General features: G+C 39.1%; 7 protein-coding genes across 9 annotated transcripts; 2 read left to right on the top strand and 5 right to left on the bottom strand.

Annotated features, from left to right (window-relative positions):
* Positions 1 to 262: 262 nt before the first annotated feature.
* Positions 263 to 3,446, bottom strand: LOC17880837 (ubiquitin carboxyl-terminal hydrolase 24). Of its 2 annotated transcripts, none has more exons than XM_006283226.2 (8): positions 3,331 to 3,446; positions 3,003 to 3,248; positions 1,966 to 2,658; positions 1,696 to 1,880; positions 1,343 to 1,593; positions 1,104 to 1,249; positions 804 to 980; positions 263 to 709 (listed from the first exon to the last, which is right to left on the bottom strand). In XM_006283226.2, exons 2-8 carry the CDS (start codon positions 3,015 to 3,017, stop codon positions 521 to 523), a joined length of 1,656 nt encoding a protein of 551 aa, XP_006283288.1. In that variant the 5' UTR covers positions 3,018 to 3,248; positions 3,331 to 3,446; the 3' UTR covers positions 263 to 520. The 2 variants fall into 2 exon arrangements, with proteins under 2 accessions (XP_006283288.1, XP_023634444.1); XM_023778676.1 differs by having other exon boundaries at positions 3,003 to 3,088.
* A 291-nt stretch (positions 3,447 to 3,737) lies between these two features.
* LOC17880952 lies at positions 3,738 to 6,581 on the top strand. 2 transcript variants are annotated; one of them, XM_006282613.2, is made up of 9 exons: positions 3,738 to 3,818; positions 3,925 to 4,069; positions 4,209 to 4,457; positions 4,649 to 4,690; positions 5,146 to 5,228; positions 5,316 to 5,417; positions 5,534 to 5,748; positions 5,930 to 6,024; positions 6,111 to 6,581. In XM_006282613.2, exons 3-9 carry the CDS (start codon positions 4,316 to 4,318, stop codon positions 6,380 to 6,382), a joined length of 951 nt encoding a protein of 316 aa, XP_006282675.1. In that variant the 5' UTR covers positions 3,738 to 3,818; positions 3,925 to 4,069; positions 4,209 to 4,315; the 3' UTR covers positions 6,383 to 6,581. The 2 variants fall into 2 exon arrangements, with proteins under 2 accessions (XP_006282675.1, XP_023634524.1); XM_023778756.1 differs by lacking the exons at positions 3,738 to 3,818; positions 3,925 to 4,069 and having other exon boundaries at positions 4,156 to 4,457.
* Positions 6,582 to 7,024: 443 nt separating this feature from the next.
* On the bottom strand, positions 7,025 to 9,823 carry LOC17877550 (leucine aminopeptidase 2, chloroplastic). Its single transcript, XM_023778941.1, has 10 exons — positions 9,590 to 9,823; positions 8,884 to 9,298; positions 8,597 to 8,791; positions 8,255 to 8,480; positions 8,035 to 8,161; positions 7,866 to 7,961; positions 7,689 to 7,766; positions 7,518 to 7,578; positions 7,245 to 7,432; positions 7,025 to 7,156 (listed from the first exon to the last, which is right to left on the bottom strand). Exons 1-10 carry the CDS (start codon positions 9,821 to 9,823, stop codon positions 7,025 to 7,027), a joined length of 1,752 nt encoding a protein of 583 aa, XP_023634709.1.
* Positions 9,824 to 11,089: 1,266 nt separating this feature from the next.
* On the bottom strand, positions 11,090 to 12,904 carry LOC17878654 (50S ribosomal protein L21, mitochondrial). The gene is made up of 5 exons (XM_023778472.1): positions 12,418 to 12,904; positions 12,255 to 12,335; positions 11,974 to 12,075; positions 11,621 to 11,695; positions 11,090 to 11,506 (listed from the first exon to the last, which is right to left on the bottom strand). The coding sequence occupies exons 1-5, from the start codon at positions 12,859 to 12,861 to the stop codon at positions 11,387 to 11,389; spliced, it is 822 nt and encodes a 273-aa protein (XP_023634240.1). The 5' UTR covers positions 12,862 to 12,904; the 3' UTR covers positions 11,090 to 11,386.
* Positions 12,905 to 13,018: 114 nt separating this feature from the next.
* Positions 13,019 to 15,544, bottom strand: LOC17878941 (probable WRKY transcription factor 32). The gene is made up of 5 exons (XM_006285409.2): positions 15,094 to 15,544; positions 14,938 to 14,993; positions 13,883 to 14,538; positions 13,628 to 13,786; positions 13,019 to 13,515 (listed from the first exon to the last, which is right to left on the bottom strand). Exons 1-5 carry the CDS (start codon positions 15,305 to 15,307, stop codon positions 13,179 to 13,181), a joined length of 1,422 nt encoding a protein of 473 aa, XP_006285471.2. The 5' UTR covers positions 15,308 to 15,544; the 3' UTR covers positions 13,019 to 13,178.
* A 636-nt stretch (positions 15,545 to 16,180) lies between these two features.
* Positions 16,181 to 18,149, top strand: LOC17879007 (BTB/POZ domain-containing protein At4g30940). Its single transcript, XM_006285594.2, has one exon. It carries the CDS (start codon positions 16,548 to 16,550, stop codon positions 17,886 to 17,888), a length of 1,341 nt encoding a protein of 446 aa, XP_006285656.1. The 5' UTR covers positions 16,181 to 16,547; the 3' UTR covers positions 17,889 to 18,149.
* A 364-nt stretch (positions 18,150 to 18,513) lies between these two features.
* Positions 18,514 to 21,245, bottom strand: LOC17878072 (omega-6 fatty acid desaturase, chloroplastic). Its single transcript, XM_006285078.2, has 10 exons — positions 21,101 to 21,245; positions 20,906 to 20,966; positions 20,377 to 20,627; positions 20,143 to 20,286; positions 19,917 to 20,068; positions 19,712 to 19,837; positions 19,436 to 19,613; positions 19,223 to 19,341; positions 19,021 to 19,135; positions 18,514 to 18,882 (listed from the first exon to the last, which is right to left on the bottom strand). Exons 1-10 carry the CDS (start codon positions 21,137 to 21,139, stop codon positions 18,718 to 18,720), a joined length of 1,350 nt encoding a protein of 449 aa, XP_006285140.1. The 5' UTR covers positions 21,140 to 21,245; the 3' UTR covers positions 18,514 to 18,717.
* Between the last annotated feature and the right edge of the window lie 467 nt (positions 21,246 to 21,712).

Below are 21,712 nucleotides of genomic sequence, written 5' to 3'. Positions count from 1 at the left end.
GGTACAATACGTAATGTCAGAGAGATGGCCAGTCAATAATCTAAGAATGTGATTTTTCTTCAAACCCTTTTTTATCTAGTCGAAAGAACTGTATGACATTGACTCTTTGTGTGAATTTGTTTTTCATATGGAAAGTCTATTTTCTTTCTTGATTAATTTACTTAGTGAGCATCAGGTTCAATTTTTTGCAGCAGAAAGCAATAAAATAATGTTTTCATGTCAACTAAAGACGTTTTTGTCGGTAACATGCATAAGTCATGGATTTTCGAATAATAAGTCTATGAAGTAACAATAAAATCAGATTTAAAAAAACACCCATCTCAAGGAATCATAACAAAACTTTCAGTGTAAACCAAGGTACTCTAAAACTATTTACCTATCGATATTCCTTCTTTCAGAGTTCTAATATGACAACCAGAGTATATAGCATCGTGACTGAAACTTAATAGACCTGAGACTAAGCCGAGAGTAAATTTTCTCCCCTTTCTCCGACCATAGAAATTTGCTGTCTCTGATTCTCTTACACTTGCTTGTAGAAGAGGACATAAGCTTGGTCGTGCAACACCTGTTTCGTCCCTATGGGGGTCACCGAGGCATCGTCAAACCTTAGCCACTGACCGTTCTTTCGTCTAGCATCTGTGGTGTAGTGCCCTTTTGAAGGATCCCCTCCATGGTGGGTAATGGTTGCCACAAGTTCATATTTTAAACTCTACAGAAAGAAATTTGAGTAGTTCACAACAGAGGATATCACATAGAGAGTTAGAGAAATGTAAAACATAGACAGTTCTGTTACGGCTTTATACCTCATTGGATGGAGAAACTAGAAGGCTGCGGCTTAAGTTGAGTTCGAGGGGAAACTTAACGCGTTTATGTAGCTTAGTACTCCCTTGGCTTCCGTAGCTAAAACGCATTAGGTGTAGTATCATTATCTTTGAGAGTTTCTGTATCTTGATCGACTTACTAGCACTCACTACACCAGCCTGTAATGAGAGAACTCAAACAAGCAAAGAGGCTGGTTGTTATTAAAAATCTATAAGAAATCGTCTGGTATCAGAATTGTCATAAGTGAATATCACATGGTCCTAACATCCCACAGCGTTTACCTTCCCAGTAACCGAGGCTTTATATCCTTCAAGATCTTCTTGGGCAGAAAACAACAGCAATGCATCTTCTATTCTAAGCACGCCTTCCGGGTGAATATCAAGGTGAAGTAAGAGATATGGCTGCACAGTAGCAGAAGCTTTGCTCCCTGTACAATAAAACATATGACTGTCTGATAAACCAGAAATTCTATAGTGACTTCTAAAAGAGAATTTAAAATGACTACAAAAAATGCAAATACCTTGAGCCTTCACTACGCTTTTTAGCTGTCCGCCAAATATATCACTGAGCTCAGATGGAACAAAGCTTTGTGTTCTTGTCACAGCTGATTTGTTTTTGGGTCCAACTGTTTCCCATTCATCGTCTTCATTGGGTAAAGAAACAACCGATGACTTAAGAGCAGTAATTTTGGGGGACTGTTCCCTGAGTTTCAACAATTCATCATGCATTTGGTCCATTATAAAACTCAAAAACTCCTGAGCATCTTCTTGCCTGCCAATACATGCACACAAAGTTAGAAATGGGGGCAGATAGATTAACTAACTAAAACAGAGGAAACATCAATATTTTAGACTGTGTAAGGGAGTCACTAACCTTGGCCTGCCAGACATGTTGTTGAGTACATCTGGGGTAAACTTTCTAAGGACTCCCTCGAACATGGCAGGAGTAAAAGATCTACCAGCCTCAACAACGGTAACATTATTTCTGATGCTGGAACTGCTTGGCACATCTAATTCAGAGATGAACTCGGAAAATGCAGCTAAGGTGGGAGACTCCGCCTAAGATGCAGAAAATAACCATGATTAGAAAAGAATTATACGAAATAGAATTCAAATCATAAAAAGAACAAAGCAGGTTACAAACCTTTGGAACATTTTGGAGTTGTATTCCTTGGAGGAGCTGCACAAAAGGAGAACATGAAAGCAATGCTTGCAATGTTGCATTGAGGAAGCACAGATTCCCAGCATTTATTAACCCTCTAGGTGTAAAGTCTTTGACAGGTGGAACAGATTCAGTAGGAACCATCTGGTGTTTCTTACTTGGTATGCTGCCAGATGAAGAATCACTTGAGAAATTTTCACTATCCAGAGCTTGGAATTTTGAGCTTGAAGCTTTATACAAAGAATCAGTTTCACCATCTGACATGCACAACTTATCCACACCAATGGGATCTGTTTTCACCACCACACCATTGTTGAGAGATTTTCTTTCAGAGACCTCTTTCATGATTCCATTTTCTCCAACATGCTCTGGAACTCTTGGGGAGTATTTTCTTGGGAGCGTTGCATCATTATCATCAATCTTATCAGAGCTGACAGGTATGGAAGCATCTAGTCTCTTTTGAGAGCTGGTTGGACGAGATTTAACAGTCCCAACAGCTTGACCTTTCTTCAACTCGCCATTAGTATTTGCTGAAGAATTTTCGGCAACAAGATTCAAGGAGCCGAATTGTATACTTCCCACAGACTTGTCTTTATGATTCTGAGGATTCTTAACGGGTTTCTGCTCAAGGAATGACCGGGTTTCATGTTCTGTAAAGGATCCAAACACAAATACCTAACAAAAGAAGAGAAGCAAATGTCAGTTAAAGTACTTTGCAGAACAATTAAGAATCTCGGATATACATTGACCTCAGAGAACAACTATGATATCAAGTAGAAAATGATCAAAACGAAGCTGTAAGTTTACCCGTTGAAAAGTTCACAGCTCGTGATTGAAACAAGATCAAACACTATATAAACTACAAAAACATTATCTCCATGAAACAAAGTCACCTAATACGAATCTTTTCTTTTCAATTTGGTGAGTGAGCTCCAAATGCAACACTGCATCGTTCTAGACCATGAGAACTAAAGCCTACGGGAATCATCATAAGTGAATGAACTCAAGTGGGAAATTACCTTCTTTTCACTCATATTTGGCACATACAACGCAGCGGAGAAGAAATCGAAGAGCAGCACAACAACAAGAGCCCAAAAGACGCAATCTGATTCAGAGAGAGATCCGAAACGAAAGAAGTATGAGAAAATTCAAAAGAGAAATCAAAATCTAGGGTTTGAGGCACCAACAACCCTGGATGAGAGTCGTGGAGTTGAGAAGACATGAAAGGGGTAGAGACGAGGAAGAAAGAGAGGATTCGTTCTTCTCTGCAAATTCGAAATGGGGAATCATCCGAATTTGGAGGAGCTAAGTAAGAGAGATAGAGAGAGGGAGAGAGGAGACACAGACCTTTAGGGATTTGAGAAAAGAAATTAGGGTTAGGTTTCGTTTCGGCTTCTGTCTTTGTCGGATAGTTTTTGGGAGGAGGGCGGAGCTTAGCGCCGTACGTGTTTCGATCTTCGTCTCCTCTCTCGTCAAACGCGTCGTCGCGTCCTATACGCTAAAAAAAAACCTCGGTTCGGTTTTGGTTTAATTCGGTTTTTAACAAACTACTTGTAATAATTTTACACTCCAGTTTGGTCTGAAAAAGGCTGGTTATTCAAAATTAACCTTTTTTTATAATTCCAATTTTGTACGGTTTGGTACAACAACAGGTTCGAAGCTCACAACATCACATGCCTGTAGTGTGTTAATGTGTTCTGTGTCTCGGGTTCGAAGCTTGTCTGAAACTGATTTTAATTTTATCAAAATCTTAAAATTTACAGAGAGACCAAAAAGCTCGACGAATGTTCTACCCTGACTTCTTCACCGGTCCGTCCTTCTCATCCGACGAATGAGTTACTCTTCTTCTTCTTCTCCGATTTCCGAATTTTTTTCCCTGATGATGCTGATTTACATGTTGATGAGGAAGCTGATTGGATAAAGGTGTACATTTCTTGTCAGGAAAATGGCATTATAACAAGATTTTGCTAATTATTAAAATCAAAAGGTTATGACTTTCCCAAATTTTCCGGCGAAAGTCGTCAACTGTACAAGACTTTAAATTTCTCCACAGTCTTCGCTGTTGATAAGAGGCTGAAAAGAGAAGGTTAGTATTTTCATTTTGATTCGTGGTGGAGTCCAAATTCTAATAATATTAAAATATATATATTGTGTTGATTGATTTCTTCGATTCCTGAGCTGTTTTCACAATTTTTTTTGACTAATAGTTATTGAATATCATGTAGGTCACGACGACGATGAGCTGCTGCTAATGTGAGAGACCTTTGTTTTCATTCGTCTACCCTCAAAAAAAAAAAAAAAAAAAAAAAAGACCAAACACACCAGGAAGAAAATGAGTGTGTCTTTGAGTGTGATGACATTCAATCTTCACGATGATGAACCTGAAGAAAGCCCTAATTCATGGCACAAAAGGAAGGATTTGTGTCTCAGTGTCATCACCAGTTACTCCCCCATCGTTCTCTGCACTCAACAAGGTTCTTTTCTTTTCCCTCAGTCAGATGGATCAATGCTTGTTAGATCTTGACTGTTTCTTCTTATTGGTGATCTGGGTATGTTTTGATCTGCTGATGAGAAAGCTTGAAACGGGTTCTTGTACTTTTGCCTTTTGGAGTATTGAACAGAGATGTGATTATCTTTTTTTTTTATCTTCTGTTTCCTGGTTTAGGTGTGCAGTCGCAGCTGGATCATCTTCAGCAGGGCTTGCCAGGTATATACTATTGAGTGTTAGGTGTAACTGAACTCTGTTTATATCCGCTGCTTCTTAAAGTTCATAGGCCAGTGTGAATCTGCATATCGATCATAGAGTACTACTTTTCTTGTTCTCAATTTACAATGTGATACTGTTAAGATCTAGATTCAATTCTATTTTTAGTATATATTGGTATAGGTAAAATCTGATAGTCAATCTGTATCCTTCTTTGCATTTAGTTCGAGTTACCTTTTTATGCTACATCAACCAGATTCTAGTCTGTTATATCGTAATGGTATGCATATGATATTCTCACATGTTCACATGCTTTCTTTGAAATGATGGTGCTTTAGTTATCTGGTTTTTGTTACTGCAAAATACGGAGCTAGCTTCTACTTTTTACACGCCTTAATAATACTTCAGTTTGCATTGTTTCCTTGAAATCATGAGATGGTAGTTTTCCTTGCTTGCAGCGTATGATCAATTTGGAATTTCAAGAAAAGGGCCTCAGGATGCTAATGATGAACACTGCACCATCTTCTACAACAAGGAAAAAGTATTAATTCGGCTGATGAAACAAAACATCAACACCTGCTTGATTTTTAAAATTTCTGCCTAATACTGTACTTTATGCTAATTGAAGGTAGAGCTGCTAGAGGGTGGAACTTTTTGGTTGTCAGAGTCTCCCTCGGTCCCTGGAAGCTCGGCATGGGGTTCTGCAGTTCCTTGTATAGCGACATGGGCCATATCCTGATTACTAGTCGGGTTGATTTTAGCTAAACTGTGTAATTAGATTAGTGTATTGGTTTGATGTTTTTGTCATATATATCAGTATGTTGGTTTCTTTGACAAGCTGCCTACACATTTCAACTGAAAGGAGCAGAGCCGCCTGGTTTTTCGTTTCAGATTGTCAACACAAACTTGGATGAAATCAGCCCTCGTGCCCGTAGGCGAAGTGCTTTACTCACATGGCAACACATAGCATCATTACCTCCCACTTTGCCAGTTGTGTACTGTGGAGGATTCAACACACAGAAAGAATCAACCACCGGGAGATTTCTGTTGGGCAGATCTAGGTACCTCAATGTCACTTTTGACAACTTTCTGCCTTGTACTAATCTCATATTCTTTCATGGCTCCTATGCAATGCAATAATGACTAAACTATTCTACACACTGATCAACTAGTTTCAAATCAAAGCATATATCCTTATTTAACTGCTGATAAATGGGCTTTGGGCATTCATTCAACTTGCAGAGAGCACGGTGTGGTAGGGGACATGAGAGACGCATGGCCAAGTGCACGAGTAAGAAAAAACACTGCTCTCATAAGAACATATCATGAATTCAAAGGTATGAACTATTTCACCCTCTCATGAGCCATTAGAATCAGTTATCTCCAACACTTCAGTATCATAACAACTCTGGCCTTTGTTCAGGTGACAAGCAAGGAACGGTCGAGTTCTTGAAGCTAATATTTAGAGCTTTATGTCTCTGCTGGGACCGACAAACACAAGATCTACATACGGATTGGATACTTTACAGAGGTAGATCAATAGTTCCTGTAATGTGCGAGGTGGTAAATGATAAGATTGACGACTTGTATCCTTCGTCTCACTACCCTGTGTTTGCTGAGTTTATGCTTCCCCGTTCTGTAAGAATGCTTGAACCTACACCTCCTGTTTCTGCTCCTGCTCAAGAGGAAAACTAGAACGCATACCCTGTCCTGCTTAAGCCTCAAACAATGTTGATTGTTGTGATAAATGAGCTCTGTTTTTCTAAAAGCCTTGTTGATTTGAGCTTAACCTATTTGAAAGAATGTTTTTGTTTTGTTCCTATTGTGAATTTGTGATGAACAACAAGAAGCTGAAACAATTAGCTTAATTATTTAATTAATTATTCAATTAAAATGACGCTAGTAACTAAAAACCAACAATCTCAAAGCAAAAGTTAGTGTTAAATCTAATCTAAATTCTAAAGCTACATACTGTATATTTATATATCTTAACTTAATTCTACGAATTCAATACAAAAAGGCTATAGAAATTAGTAGATTATATATTATATTACTCTGATGTAAACATTGGTACTATTAAGATTTCTCACCCATTTTTTATAACTTTTTCAACGTGAACTAATTATCTGATTGATGTCATCACAGTCACAGCCACAGGTCATCTACATTCGGGAGTCACATTTCACATTAAGCGAAGTAAGTAAACTAAAAACCCTTTATTAAACCTCTGATATGTTAAAACTTAAACACCGTATTTTATTTCCTTTTGTAAGGGACGAGAATGGAAACAAGAATATCCATTACTGTAAAACGAGAAAATCACTTCGAGGTTTCATCTTAAGAAGAAGAATTGTTCTGTACCCACTCAACTAGCGTAGCAACTCCAAACCCAGTCGCAGTTTTCTTCTTCTCGTTCCACACAGGTCCAGCCATATCTATGTGCATCCACTCAACCTTATCGCTCACAAACTGCAACCATTTACCGAATCCATTAGAGAACAATAATGTAAGTCTTTGAAAGGGTGTTCTTTTGTTTCTACTCTTATCATATGCTCACCTGTTTTAGGAAGAGAGCCGCGGTGATCGATCCACCAGCACGGCCTCCCGTGTTAACCATATCTGCAACACCTGATTTCATCATCTCCCAGTAACTCTCTTCCATCGGCATCCTCCATAGCTTCTCCCCACTCCTCTCTGATGCAGCAATCACCTCTTTTGCAAGCTCATCACTAGGTGTATATATGCCTGCCCAAAACAAAAAAATCCAGACCAATATTCAATCATCATGAGCCAATGTTATGCTATTTACTTTGAACACCACCCTATGTACCTGCCATTGAGTTTCCAAGAGCAATGATACAAGCCCCAGTCAACGTTGCAAGGTCAACAACCTGCAAGTATATACTACACAAGTTGAGGGAAAAAATAACAGAAAGAACGTTTGAATTATCCTCCTCTTGCTTCTATGTATTGATTAGTGGAAGAATCTTTCAAACAATACCTTATCAACACCTTGGTTGCAAGCATAAACTAGAGCATCTGCAAGTGTCAGTCGACCTTCGGCATCTGTGTTGTTGACCTGTACAAAACCGCCAACAATTAGTTTGGCATAAGAGAAGACTATGGAAAGCTCGGACCTTTTGAAGCTGAACGCAATTAGGGTAGAGTGTTATGATACCTCAATTGTCTTTCCGTTTGAGGCTGTGAGGATATCTCCAGGTCTCATTCCGGTACCACTTATCATATTCTCACAGGCTGCAACAATGAAGTGCACCTAATTGTACAAAGAAACAGTTTTAGGCACATTCACTTAACTCGGAAACTCAAGCTTCTTCTGATCAACTTACCTCAACACCAGGAGGCTTAATTTGACCAATGGCTTTTGCAGCGCCAAGAACAGCGGCGGAACCTCCCATATCGAATTTCATGAGCTCAATTAAGCAGCCAGGCCCGGTCTTAATGTTGTAGCCACCGCTGTGAACAATAACCATATGGTCAATAGCCAATAAGAATTAAATAAAAAGAGAATCATACGGAGAAACAGAAGATAACTGCTCTGGAGATTACCTGTCAAATGTCAATCCTTTTCCAACAAGAGCAAGTTTGGTCTTGACAGGGCCACTAGAAGGTTTGTAAACAAGGTGGATGAAATGAGGTGGATTAGCTGACGCAGCAGCAACAGCGAGATATGAACCCATCTTCAACTCTTTGCATTGCTCCTCGTTCAAGATGTTTGCAGTCATGACATCACTGTACATGGAAGCCAGCTTTGAGGCCTCCTCAGCTAGTACAGCTGTAAGATACAACGTGGCAGCAGATTAAAGACAAATGTTCGTAGTCAACTTAATGTACATGATCTTCATATTATAAGAATAATCTAAAGACTGGTACTCAAGAAACAAGCCATACCAGGAGTGAGAACATTGGCTGGAGAATTGACGAGTTCCTTCCCGAAAATTACGCCATAAGAAACATCTTCAGCATACTTAAGCTTCTTCTCAAGTTCAGGTCCAGTGCCAAAGCCAATGATATCCACAGATTTGAGAGATGGTTTCTTTGACTCAGACTTATATCTGCTGTCTTCAAACAAACCGAGCACGGTGCCTGTCAAAAGTAAACAAGGATTCCACACAAAGATCAGTTCCAAAACGGTAATGAATAAACCCCTCCTCAAGTTATAAGAAAAAAACAAACACCTGAAGCTATAGCTGAAGCAGAACTGAGCTTGGATTCATTAGACACACTCTCAGAGGAGGCGAGAACAACTGCAGCACTGCTAGCTTGAGAAGCTTTAGCAGCTGCAGCAACAGCCTCGCCGAGACTCTGAAAAGCCGACGGAGATGAAGCAGATTTTCCAAGACCAATCAAACCGACCCGCTTCGACCCGAGACCGGGAAGCCTAAGTACTGTTGACTGGCCAGGTTTCCCGGAGAAATCTTCCTCAGACGAGACATCAGCGAGAAGTCCACCCAAGTGAGCATCAAGCTTCTTCAGTATGGGGTTTTCGAACTTGGAGTTGGCATCCTTAGTCATATCTTTCTCCGTCACTCCAACCGCGAGTATATCACCTTTCCATTCAGTCACGTCGATCTCCTTGCCGGAAAATGAGATCTGATACAGAAAAATCAACGAATTAAAACCACAAAAATTCAAACACGGAAGCTAATCTCTGACTATTCTGCTTGACCATAAGCGAAAACGATTACAAATCTCTGACTATACTTGACCACAATCGATTACAATATCTGATCAAACAAACCAGTGGATTTTCTCAATCGGAAATAGTAACGCGACGAGTAAACAATTGAAACAACAACAAAAATTTACAAAGCAGTCACCAGAATCGAGTTTTGAACACATAATAGCAAAATCTAATGATGCCATAAGTGATAAGGAACAAACCTTAGGATGATCGACGGAGTTAGCATGAGTGAGGCCGAGAGTAGCTTGCGGGATTGTATGAGCCATGGCTCTAGAAGAACAGTAGAGAGGCGTGACGGCAAAAGCGAGTCTAAGGCGAGACGGCAGCTGGAACCGGACGAAACACGAGGAGAGAGACGACGGAGAAGAGGAGAAGGAGCGGAAATGGAGGCGAGAAGAAGAGGAAGCAAAGGACGTAACCAAAGTGACGGCCATTTGAGAAGCGCACTGAGCTACTTGTATTTATAAGGAGAAGAAGCCGCCGTGTGCTATCATCTCTCTCTCTCCTTGACGAATGACGATGAATATTCTTTTGAAAAATTCTTGGGTTCACCCCCAGGGGTGAACCTATCTCATTCACCCCTCTTAATTAACCAATCAAAATATAATAATGTGCCATGTCATTTTCTATTTAAAAAATAAATCAAAATTAAAATCATAAAATAAAATAAATTAAAGAAACAAATTCTGTAGGATTTTTATTTAGGAAATTTTATTTGGTTTGGGTTTATAAAATAATGGTTGGGGTTTAGATTTTATAAATAGATGAATTTATTTTTTGGTTTGGGTTTATAAATAGTGGTTAGGATTTATATTTTCTAAATAAACAAAATTATATTTCGGTTTGGGTTGATAAAATAGTGGTTAGGGTTTAGCTTTTATAATTAAACGAAATTATATTTTGGTTTGGATTGACAAAATAGTGGTTAGGGTTTATATTTTGTAATTAAACAAGATTATATTTTGGTTTGGGTTGATAAATTAGTACTTTAGGGTTTAGATTTTATAAATAAACTAAATTATATTTAATTTTAGGTTAATAATATAGTGGTTAAAATTTAAAGTTTGTAATTAATAAGATAAATTATTTTAATTCATTTAATTAGATGACATGGCTAATTTTGATTGGTTAGCTTAGAGGGGGTGAATGAGATAGGGGTGAACCCAAGAATTGTTCTATTCTTTTTACTTGACTCACTATTTGCTCCTATCCGCCCCGACCCGACTCCGAGTCCGTATCCAACTCCGAACCATCGACTTGCCTACTTGTTTAGCGGTAAAATGTATTCAAGTGTAACAAAATTTTTGTAGAAAAAGTTATAGACAATTGATTATGTACAAAATACTTCATTTGCAACTGTTATATTTCTTTTTATGCTTGAATGTGTGCGTGTTCTTTATACAACAAAATACAGTAGTTTTTATACTATTGATAAAAGAAATTTATTAACTGTTCCAAGCATTGTCAATTCTTTAAATCATGTATGGGATGAGCAGGTGGTTGTCTCGTCATAGTTGCAATTAGAGTCACAGTGGAACAAATCGAGAATTTTGAATGTAATGTGACTTACAGTTATTACTAATTCACCACCCAGTTTGAACCTTTAAAAGCGAGATGCCCGTGAAAACATAAAAGAAAAACATAATTATACCACTGTATATACTACAAACTACAAAGCATAGAGAAGGCAAGGAGTGAAGGATAGATCAAAGATGTTTCCGCAAATCTTTATTTCTTAAAAAGAAGCAACAAACTGCCCCCAAAAGCCTGAGCCAGTTTAAATACAAATGAAGAGCAAAATCAAACAGAGAAAGTGAGAAACAAGATAGTGACAGGCAATCACATTTCATATCTCAGGAGACTAGTTAATTACCAAGAAGGCCTTTTCATACTTTCAGCGACTTCAAAATCTACTTCTTAGCGAACAGCAAGTGATAGGAAAACTTACTTCAAATGTATCGGCATTAGCAACAAAAAAACAGAAGCAAAATTTATCTCTAAGCAACTAGCTCAGCCTTCGATTGTTCTGTCACTGCTTCCTTGGAAGGCTTATGGACAATCTTTGGTTCTGGTTTTTCAATTCCTTGTATATCGGTTATTCTCAACTTCGTCAATTCCTGGACAAAAGTGTTAAATGGTCAAAAACAACAATCATACCACAGAGGAAACAACTAGAAGAAGGCAAAGATGAAACAAACACACTGTCTAAACAAGAACGTCATAAAGTATACCTGTCGATGTCCTTTCGTTCTCCTATAATTCTTTCTTCGTTTCTTCTTAAAAATGAGCACTTTTTCATCCAATGCCTGTGTCACTCATTAAGGAAAAACTAGATTAAGTACAAAAAAACCATGAGTCGATCCTTCTACATTCTACGCCCATTTAAATCAAGACATTCAGATGATGTGGAGATAGATAAAAACTAATCTAATAACTTGTTGTCCATACTCTAATCAGCAGATGGTTTGATTTAGTTTCTCTCAGTCACCAGGTTCAGCAAGCAAACTCTTTTCAATTGCTAATTTGTCTTAAGCACAGCCTCGCTAGTATTACAAAACACCAGGCAAGTGAATGAGACACTTACATGTTCTTCAACTACAGCATGAACAGTCGCATCTGGCAAGATAGGCCTACCAATAATCGTCTGACTTGCCGAGCCCAATAGAAGAACCTTGGTCAGTTCCAACTGCAAAGGGACATAAAGAGATGAGCTTTAGAAACAATTGTAAATCCTAGGAAACAATTGTAAATCCTAGGAAACAAATGCAAAATGCTCTCCTTTCTTATGAGAGATAAGAGTAGGGTCTTGCACTTTAGAGAGAAGAATTGCAAAGAGGTCATGAAGAAGAACCGAAGCTAGCATACCTTATCATTTATGTCACAAAATTTTAATTTCTCAGTGAAAATGGAATCCCCGTTGCTTACTTTAAACTGATGCGAACCAATCTACAGTAAAACAATAAACATACAACATCAGTGAGAGTGTGAAATGAAACTAAACGAGGTGTTGAGATAGCAGAGGCGAAACCTGAACAATGGCAAACACTGGTTCATATGGTTTGAAGAGTCTCTCCGAAAGTTTGAGAGGACCCATCACCTTGTAACCTATCTCAGCCGCCTCTTCCACCTTCTCAGCTGGTGAATATTCCCTTTCTACTTCCATCTCCGCCGAATCTTCAAAGTCCTCCTCCTCATCATCATCATCATCATCATCATCCTCCCCTTCACTGCTTTCTTCACCTTCATCAGTATCTTTCGAGTTCGAAGAGAAACAACGACCTTGGGAGCGATACCAGAGCCTGTACCATGGCAAATCCCTAGTAAGTGATCGATTCGAAATTACGGTCCCATGAGAAATGCTGGTCCCGGAGAGCTTGATCCCATGAAATGAAGAGATCGATCGCGTCTGATTGATGGAGAAAACAGTCGTAGCGCGGCGGCTCAGCTCACGAAAGCATCGAAGGCTCGCCATCGGAGAGCACGAACAGACTAGGGTTTACACAGAGTGAGAGTTAAGGGTTTTTGTTTTCGACTTTTTTTATTCCCTTCTGAAGTTTCAGAAGACCCTCTAGACGAATCAGAGTCATATCCACTAAAATTAGCGCTTAATTATCAAAATTACACAGAGAGACATGTCAACGTATTTTACTTGATAATTGAACATTATTTCAACCAAACCACTACTAATACTTATGGTTATCGTCATGGTGTGTTTATTTTTATATAACAAGAACAAGTAGGCGAAAAATTGAGTCTATGAACTCTCTAAACTCATAAAATTACATATAATCAGCATTGCTTGATTTCGAATCCAATGCTTAACAAAGTCCGAGCTGATTCCATCACTTTCTCGCCACCAACATCTACTGCTTCATTGCTCTGCTTCTCGCTTTTGCGCTGGCTTGAAGTGGGAATGTTTACCTGATCGTCTGTCCTGGTTCTCATTGATGTTGGAGCGGCTGCAGCAACAAGCATTGAGCTAGGAGGGCCATGGCGTTTCTTAGGCACCGGCATGTCGTGGTTGTGTACTCCTTTGTATGTGATTATTACAGCTGTCTTGTTCTCTACTGCTGTCTCAATGTGTTTACGAACAGGACATCCCGCAGAAGTACATCGGTAGTAGTTCCTGAATGTTTGGAGCATAACCCACATCAATCATCACGAGCATTGGAAGAATGAAAAAAAAAACTCATTTTTTGAACAAAGAAATGGGTAATGAATGCAATTAGCTTTTGGACCTTGGATGAGGATTTCCTTTCACCATTTTCTGCCCATATTTACGCCATCTGTATCCATCACCACAGATCCCAACATCACCAGCTGCATGTACTACGAATTTATTTTTCTTGCCAGGTTTGGAGACAGAATCTGAACTTTGTGAGTTTTCTTTTTTCAGTCTGAATCACACACAAAAATAAAGAGAATGGAGTCTATTAGTTTCGTGTTTCAAAGTGAAGAGTAAGCACGGAAATCCATAAATTATACGAACTTGCCTTCGTTTTGGCTCTGGTTCGTCCACCGCTTCGTTCTCACAATGTCTCTTCCGTTCAATGAATGGTTGCGACTCACAGATGTTCTCTTTAGCAGAAGCAGCCGGATCTGAACCACTAGGTACTATTGTTAGCTCTTCTACTACTGTATTATCCTTTGAAACAGGTCGTATTGCTGATGCAGCTCTAATTTCTCTCGAGGAAAAGCTATTCTTCCTGGGAGGTTCATGACTATGCAAACCTTTGTTAACAATCTCTACCACTTTGCCTGAATCATTGGAGCATTCAATTTTTTTAGCAAAACATTCAGAATACGTACACCTGTAGTAGCTCCGTGAGCCCTTGGGACTCTTAACCTGCTTCTGTCCATATTTTCTCCAATTGTAACCATCACGAGCCGGTGTCCTCGGAACAGGAGAAACTGATAATCTGTTAACCACCAGAGAATCAGATCTTTGCTCCTGTTTAGCTGGAACTGAAACCAGTGATAAACCTTGTGCAGCTGAAGCTGTTGTTGGATCCGAAGATAGAGAAGGCTTCACCGTAATCGAATCTGAAGATGCAGTCAGACAAGGAGATATTTCTACCTCAAGGTTTTCTTCTACTTCCTCAACCGGCACAATCGTACTTACTACGGTTTCCTTGGCGCAATCCGTCTCCTGCAAAGGAGATACAAATAGTAGTCAAATGTCATGCCTTGACAAAAGTAATTCCTGTGCTCAAAATCACCTAACAAATCAGACACAATTGAGTGTAACGGATCAAACTGATACAATTACTTTCCACTACGCATGTAATTGTATATAGATTGATCTTGGCCAAAGGTGAAACCATGATGATTACTTACTCCTCTTTCTATGTAAATTATAAAATCACTAAACGAGTAGAAACGAGCACACACTGAAGTGAAGCTGTGATATAATAATCAAGTTATATGACTTCCAGCACAATCGATGTCGATGAGATAATCTAAGTTCTAAACGTTAAAAAGATCAGCAAGAGAAAAGGATGAAATTTTACAGTAAAGTGAAAAGAAGAAGAGTCTCGAGCAAACTCACCTTAACTACTACTAAATCTTCACCATTAGGTTCCACAGAAGAATTTTCACGAACACCTGGTAAACACAAACATCATTTCGTCAAAATTAAATCCCTCCGAATGAAAAAAAAGAAAAGAAAAAGGAACAGAGAATTTTCGCAAAAACAAACCGTCACCTTCAACCTGATCCTTGTCTAGGGTTTCTCGTACAGCCTCATGATGTAAATCTTCCATATCCTCACCGATAGTCCCAAGTGATTCATCGTCTCTGAGTTGACTCAGTCCGTTATGAAGTTCCTTCTCCGGCTCCAGTTTCTCACTCTTCTCTGTCTCGGGTGTGCTCTTCTCCACCGCGTAAACCTCAGTTTCGTCGATAACAGAGTCTTCCATAGACGGACGGATTCTATTGTCTTTGTTTCTCTCTTTCTCCTCGTGGGTTTTTGTCGGAGAGAAGTAAAAAAGAAACGAACAAATTCTCTAGGCAACCAAAAAAAAAATAGAAAAGGAAGCCGCTTTCCGACCGACTGATCTCTGAAAGCAAACGCTGCGTTTTGTCTCCCCTTTCTCTGTTCTCTCTCTATAAACTCTATAAAGCAAAAGAAGAAAGAGAGAGAAGGGGGCGTTAATGTCTTTCAGTCTTTGTTTGACTGGAGATAGTATCTTTTGTTTGTTTAACCAACTCCGTTTATTCCTCCGTTAATCACCCCTGCGTCATTGACGCATTCCGTTTTAAGTTATTCGCGGTCAAAATTTGGATTTTCTATCTATGTAAATTGCGTATGTTTTAGTATCTAAATTCGTATTAAGGGATAAAAGACTAGTAGTAGGGTTTTTAAGATTCTAAATGTAGTTTTGTTCCTTCAATGTTTTAGCTTTTAAGATTATCAAATGTTCTGTTTGTGTGTGTGTACATAATGTTGGTTCGTCTAGTAATCAGTGACTGGCCACTAAAAGAATGAAAATTTGTACGGATCAAGTACTGTTATAAAGGAAACAACTGTAAAAGTATGTAAGAAAAGTGTGAGTTTGTTTCGCCTTCTTCCAAAGAGTGTACTGAATGTGGGAAAAATATCATGTGATCAGATCCCTTAAAAGAATCATTCAGTAGGAAAGGTTTGTATTCAAGTATTTCTCTCGTTCCAGCTTATAAAAGCAAAACATGGATCAATTTATGGGCCGATAATATAGATGGGCTTGGCTCACGGAAATATTTACCTCCAAAAAAATCACACGAATATATCGACGGTTGGATAGTCCACAATATCTAAAAGCATCGGACGGTTGTGATCTGAGCAACTTCCACAGTAAGAGTCCCACCATGTTGTTCCAGTTATGTTTTAAATGCACCTCGACCAACGGAGAAAAAAAAATGTCCGAGAAGGATAGATCGTTTTTATTTTCTTCTGGGATTCTCTTTTATTTTTTTTATTTTTTATATCGAATTTAAATTGATCAATCATATACTGTAATCAGATTTTCATCTTCTTATCCTTTCCCAGAATTCAATTTCTTTGAATCAGATCGCATTTTGAAACATCTCAATCCAACCAAGTTTGAAGTTCATGTCATGGCTTCTTCCTAATTCACTCTACCTTTCCCGGGATTTAAAATCACTACTGTCTCCTCATTAATGGGTTTATCAAAGGACAGGATCAGATTCAACGTTGGTGGCAGAATCTTCGAAACGACGTCAACGACGCTCGCCAACGCTGGTCGCGGTTCTTTCTTCGGAGCATTATTTGACGAAAATTGGAATCTTTCACAGCCCGGTGATGAGGAAGAAGAGGATCTTTTCATCGATCGGAACCCAGATTGCTTCGCCGTTCTTCTCGACCTTCTCCGAACGGGAGACTTAAACATCCCACCCAATATCCCGGAGCGTCTCCTTCACAAAGAAGCAATGTTCTACGGCTTAATTGACCACTTGCGAACCGCAAAGTGGGGACCTTTCGATGGAAACAGACTCCGTCTCTCTCGTTCCGTCACAGGCATAGCTCCGGGAGACGGCACGGCGATTCGAGCTGGTCCAGACGGAGGATGCTGCGTAGCTCATGGTAGCGTCGTCCATGTGTTTGATTGGATGCTGGAGGAGCATCCCACGATTAATCTTGATTACCAGAGAGTGAACGATGTGGGTTGGATTAATTCTGGTAACATTGTACTCTCTGCTTGTGAGAGATTGGGAAGAGGAGATGGAGGAATGGGACTGTTTAGCTCATCCTCTGGAGAGCTGAGGTATAAGTTTCAGGTGAGTCATGATAATCAGGTTAAGAGTTATAGTGCTGGAGCTTTGAGTTTTAGTCCTGATTCTAAGATCTTTACGAGCTGCAAAGGACGGAGTAATGAGTATGGAATTGGAGTGTGGGATCAAATTACTGGAAAGCAAGTAGATTTCTTTTACGAGAGTCCTGGCTGGTCTTTAGGAGATGCTGATAAGCTCCAATGGTTGAATGGTAAGAACTGCCTTCTTGTGGCAACTTTGTTTCCAAGGAAAGATAATTGTTACATTAGCTTGTTGGATTTCCGGGACAAGAATATGGTCTGGTCTTGGTCTGATATCGGGTCTCCTGCGACAGCGGATGAGAAGAGAGTGAGAGACGCGATAGCTATGGAAGAGAGCAATTCGATATGTGTGGTGAATGAGTTTGAGGATTTAGGGTTTATTGATCTTAGGATGGATGGAGGAGGGAGTAGTGTGAGGTGGAGTTCTAGGAGCAGGTTGATGAAAAGCAAGATGCCTGACGAGCCGTGTTACCCTAAACTCGCTTTACACGAGGGTCAGCTCTTCTCGTCCATGAATGATTCAATCTCTGTCTTCTGTGGATCAGACTGGGTTTTGACTTCCAGGTTAAAAAGAAGCTATGGTGGCTCCATCTGTGATTTCTCCATTGGTGGGGATCGGTTGTTTGCGTTGCACAGTGAGGAGAATGTGTTTGATGTGTGGGAGACTCTTCCCCCTCCGGTCATCTGATTTCATATTTTGGCATCTTTGGTCTGTTTCTGCTTCATTTGGTTTGCTTCTTTTGTTTATGTTTTAGGATTCTTAGAAAACTACAGGATGAGAGAATAGAGGAAATAGCAATAGTCAAGCGAATATAAACATATAGAAGAACATGATCATAGTTTTGTTAGAATTAATACTGATACGATTTGCAGTTTTCAGTTTCAGGTTGTGTTCTGTTTTACGTAACTCTTTTCTCAATGTAAGAAATTAATCCTCTTTTGACCTTTAGCTTTTAGCTGCTTTCATGGTGGTGTAAACTGTGGCCACAGTCTCAGATTTCTAGGGTTTAGGGATTCGCTCCCTCCGTTTGAAAATCTGAGTGTCTTTTGTTGGACAGTATATGATTCTGTCTTTCAACTTTCCGTAAAGATGTCCCAGGAGTTTAGCTTTAGCTTTCTTTTCTCTCCTCGCTTTTGCTTTGGCTTTATCCCATTATTTTCCCGAAGTATTACTGGCACAACAGTATGTGCTACCATAGCAAGTAGATAATGTTCAACTTTTTCAAAGATTCTCATGTTCTAAGTTTTGCATCGAATTTCAGTACATTGCAATTTATACAAACTGTTCAATCTCCATTCCTATACCTAAGATAAAGAAAAACGGATAAGAGAATTGCAATTGCTGAGATCATTTGAACAATTTCTCTTCTCTCTTCTGATAAGATTGGAAAGAAGATAACAGTATAGAGCGTTGGTGAAGTGCTAGAGAAGCTTATCACTTGAAAAGCTTACATATAACATTGGTGACTGCAAAAAGATATTGAGATTTCAAAAGACAAGTTCGAGTCCAAGGCGAATCAGGCTGTGTAGTTAGGCATTATTTTCTTGAGGACGGTTATTGGCTCGGTTTCTTCAGGGGCTAACCGGTCAAAAGGAATGTAATTCTCCTCTTTGTCAAAGACATGACACACAGTCATTATTGTCTTCATCAAGCGCCAGTTCCATGTAGCCAAGTTTGTATACTGCAACCCCACCACGCAAGAAAAACCTCATGAATCTTTTAGTGTCTTACTAACTTCCCAAAAGGAAAACTTTTTCTGTTAAGGATCAAATTACAGTGTTCACAACAAATTTTTACGGGATAAGAAAGTGGTTATTACCTTTCCCCAGTTCTCTTGTATAGACTTATGAGCTGCACGAAGATTGTAGCTCGGTATTCTTGGGCTAATGTGATGGGGGATGTGAACGTTAATATCATGGCAGAGAATTTCAATCCTGTCACAACACAATAACATTAGTTCATATCAAACCAAACAAGAGCTCTCAGACAACTTAACCATCTGAGCAGGTGGGATCCATTACCAACTAGGGTAATCACAATGAACAGTTCCATTCAGCTGGGCCTGAGCCGCGTTCCATTCATCCACAGGCTTGAAAGGAATGTGTGGAGCAGTATGATGAACCATTGTGAATGTGCTCATCTATAGAGAAACAATAATGTGTAACCATCTTGGCTTCTGATAATATATTGCAAAAAAGAGGGAATAGAGAAAAGCATAAGAGAGAAGTACTTACCCAGAAGTGATAGCCCAACCACGGCATCAACCAGAATTTTATCCATCCCAATATGCCAACTTTGTATATGATCAGTGGCCACCCAACGGCCATGAAGGCGAAAACACAAGCCAAACTTATCTTCACCCTATTCACCTCGCTCGCTCTGAACTTTTTCAGATTGAAGTGCCAGTTCACCCTATAAAATCGAAAAATTGTAGTTGAGTAAACAGGTATATAGAGAGAAAAAATACATGGAACAAATTTATCACGTTGTAAGAGTTAATTTATATATACCAGTGAGCTATGGACAACCAAGGTCTGAGTGGGCCAAATCCAAAAATGATTGCCTGACGCATGGCAGGTGATGATGAATCGAACTCCTCTGGTGGAACTGGCTGCCAAGCTGTGTCATGAACTAACCTAAAGAAAGCAAAGCGGAAACATGAATTCATATCTCTTGTCTATTGTTACTATCTCCAACAGCCTGAGTAAAACTTACATATTTGTTTTGGCGTGATGACGGTCGTGCTTAAACCGCCATGGCTCATACGGGTAGACAAGTGGTAAGAAGGCTAGAGTACCCACAATGTCTTCCACTAATTTGTTCTTTGAAAATGATTTATGTGCACAATCATGACCTATCACAAAGAACTAAGAAAGGTAAACCCAGTTAGAGAACAGTAACAAGCCGAGACAGAGAAGAGAGACAGTGGAGGAGAGCTTACCCCGGTAATTGCAGTTCCTGTCCATGCCCAAGCCAATGGCAGCAGAAACCACGGCGATTTTGCAATCATGAAAAGCCCCAAAGTGTAGGAAGTCACAGATATCAACACAGACTTCCAAGCTTTCATATCATCAATCTCAAACACCTGAAGGGAATTGTATACGAAAGAACAAGTAAGAAGAAGAAGTTCTCATGGAAAATACACACAAGGTTTACTGAAAAAAAAAAGCAATACCTCCTTAGGAAGGGTATCCATGATATCCTTCAAGGTGACATTATCAGGAAGGTCTTCTCCAATTTTTCTGAATCCATAGCTCTCTGCTAATTTTGCCCGGTCTTCTGCACTGTCAGCTGAAGGCGATGCAACTGGAACAGCCACAGCTTTTATACATCCAATCCTCCTTTTCATAGGAGCTACGCATCTTCTTCCTCGATGTGTACTACTTCCTTTTAACAGAAGATCAATAGGCCTCACAGAATACACACCTGTATGGATCAACCAGTCAAACTAGTACATTACCCGTCTGCATTGATATAAGAAAGCCGACAATAACTAACAGCATTCATCATAATTGCAACCCCATAAAGCAAAGCCAAGAACTATGAAGAGCAAAAAAACATAAATAATCCCAAAATCACTCCTTTCCCCCCCATTATTGATTCCTTCTGTTGAAACTCAATAAGTATACACAGGTTAACCCGAAGCTCCCAATTCCAAAACCGGGAGAGAAACAAGAGGGGTTTAGAGGAGAAAAAAAGAGTACCAGGAGAAACACGAGCAGAAGCAGCAATCTTGGGAAGCCTAGGAAGACATTGTTGTGGTCCCTGAGAAACCAATAGCAAAGAAACAAAGTCAGTATGGGGAACTCAACTAGAAGAGATGGGTAACAATATAGATAAGAGTTGGAGAAAAATGAATCCTTTTTTTTGTGTTGAAGGAATATGAAGAAAGAGAGTACCGTGAAGGCGAAGAGGGAATCAGCAATTCTGGAAGCCATGGACGCAGATATTGCAGAAGAAGCGACCCCCCGAGTTTTCTCTCTGCAGTATGTTTTTTAAGAGATTGAATGGCTGTGAACAGCCCTCACCTCTTCAAGTTCTTCACAAAAATGGACTTCCACAATTTTAAAACTTTGGGTTTTTGGTAAAACCTACAAAGAAACAAAACGATAAATATTAATATTATTATTATTATATCCAAATAAAGGTCATAAAATTAGTTTAATTGTTTAGTACTGGTAATTGTACTAATTTACAACATTAAAATTCTAGTAATAGATAATTATCAATTTTAGACGATAGTTCCAAAATTACGAATTTCATTCCATTTTCGAATAAATTTTAATAATTTCTGTTCTCCCACTAAATTTTTAGGTTGGCAAATGAAGCTATACCTGAAATTTATAGTGAATGTTTGCTTACTGAAGAGTTTGTATTAGTTTAGACTTTAAACATTACTTAAGATTTTGAAGATGACAATGATAAAATTCAAAAATTAGAGTCGATACTAATTTATTAATACAAAAAAAACGGTCTATGAATTTAGTTTGTGTTGTATTAGTTAATTAAAA

Source organism: Capsella rubella, unplaced genomic scaffold (assembly GCF_000375325.1).
Source record: "Capsella rubella cultivar Monte Gargano unplaced genomic scaffold, Caprub1_0 scaffold_7, whole genome shotgun sequence".
In the NCBI taxonomy this organism is placed as follows: Eukaryota; Viridiplantae; Streptophyta; class Magnoliopsida; order Brassicales; family Brassicaceae; genus Capsella; species Capsella rubella.
This window is presented reverse-complemented; position numbering and strand designations above follow the sequence as displayed.

What these genes read in the sequence shown, in the direction of transcription:
- LOC17879007 (XM_006285594.2), top strand. Translation starts at nt 16,548, where the DNA reads ATGGGTTTATCAAAGGACAGGATCAGATTCAACGTTGGTGGCAGAATC.
- LOC17880837 (XM_006283226.2), bottom strand. An exon ending in AAGCCTCGGTTACTGGGAAG is followed by an intron (nt 981 to 1,103) that starts GTAAACGCTGTG and finishes CTCTCATTACAG; the next exon opens with GCTGGTGTAGTGAGTGCTAG. An exon ending in TAGTTTCTCCATCCAATGAG is followed by an intron (nt 710 to 803) that starts GTATAAAGCCGT and finishes TTCTTTCTGTAG; the next exon opens with AGTTTAAAATATGAACTTGT.
- LOC17878072 (XM_006285078.2), bottom strand. Translation starts at nt 21,139, where the DNA reads ATGGCTTCCAGAATTGCTGATTCCCTCTTCGCCTTCACG. An exon ending in ATTCCCTCTTCGCCTTCACG is followed by an intron (nt 20,967 to 21,100) that starts GTACTCTCTTTC and finishes TTGGTTTCTCAG; the next exon opens with GGACCACAACAATGTCTTCC. An exon ending in CATTGTGATTACCCTAGTTG is followed by an intron (nt 19,136 to 19,222) that starts GTAATGGATCCC and finishes GTGTTGTGACAG; the next exon opens with GATTGAAATTCTCTGCCATG.
- LOC17880952 (XM_006282613.2), top strand. Translation starts at nt 4,316, where the DNA reads ATGAGTGTGTCTTTGAGTGTGATGACATTCAATCTTCACGATGATGAA. An exon ending in CTTGTATAGCGACATGGGCC is followed by an intron (nt 5,418 to 5,533) that starts ATATCCTGATTA and finishes CAAGCTGCCTAC; the next exon opens with ACATTTCAACTGAAAGGAGC. An exon ending in AACATATCATGAATTCAAAG is followed by an intron (nt 6,025 to 6,110) that starts GTATGAACTATT and finishes GCCTTTGTTCAG; the next exon opens with GTGACAAGCAAGGAACGGTC.
- LOC17877550 (XM_023778941.1), bottom strand. Translation starts at nt 9,823, where the DNA reads ATGGCCGTCACTTTGGTTACGTCCTTTGCTTCCTCTTCTTCTCGCCTC. An exon ending in ACTCCGTCGATCATCCTAAG is followed by an intron (nt 9,299 to 9,589) that starts GTTTGTTCCTTA and finishes TTTCTGTATCAG; the next exon opens with ATCTCATTTTCCGGCAAGGA. An exon ending in CGGCTCTCTTCCTAAAACAG is followed by an intron (nt 7,157 to 7,244) that starts GTGAGCATATGA and finishes AAATGGTTGCAG; the next exon opens with TTTGTGAGCGATAAGGTTGA.
- LOC17878654 (XM_023778472.1), bottom strand. Translation starts at nt 12,861, where the DNA reads ATGGCGAGCCTTCGATGCTTTCGTGAGCTGAGCCGCCGCGCTACGACT. An exon ending in CAGTGTTTGCCATTGTTCAG is followed by an intron (nt 12,336 to 12,417) that starts GTTTCGCCTCTG and finishes GTTTTACTGTAG; the next exon opens with ATTGGTTCGCATCAGTTTAA. An exon ending in TTTGTGACATAAATGATAAG is followed by an intron (nt 12,076 to 12,254) that starts GTATGCTAGCTT and finishes GTCCCTTTGCAG; the next exon opens with TTGGAACTGACCAAGGTTCT.
- LOC17878941 (XM_006285409.2), bottom strand. Translation starts at nt 15,307, where the DNA reads ATGGAAGACTCTGTTATCGACGAAACTGAGGTTTACGCGGTGGAGAAG. An exon ending in AAGATTTAGTAGTAGTTAAG is followed by an intron (nt 14,539 to 14,937) that starts GTGAGTTTGCTC and finishes TCTCCTTTGCAG; the next exon opens with GAGACGGATTGCGCCAAGGA. An exon ending in AAAGGAAATCCTCATCCAAG is followed by an intron (nt 13,516 to 13,627) that starts GTCCAAAAGCTA and finishes CCAAACATTCAG; the next exon opens with GAACTACTACCGATGTACTT.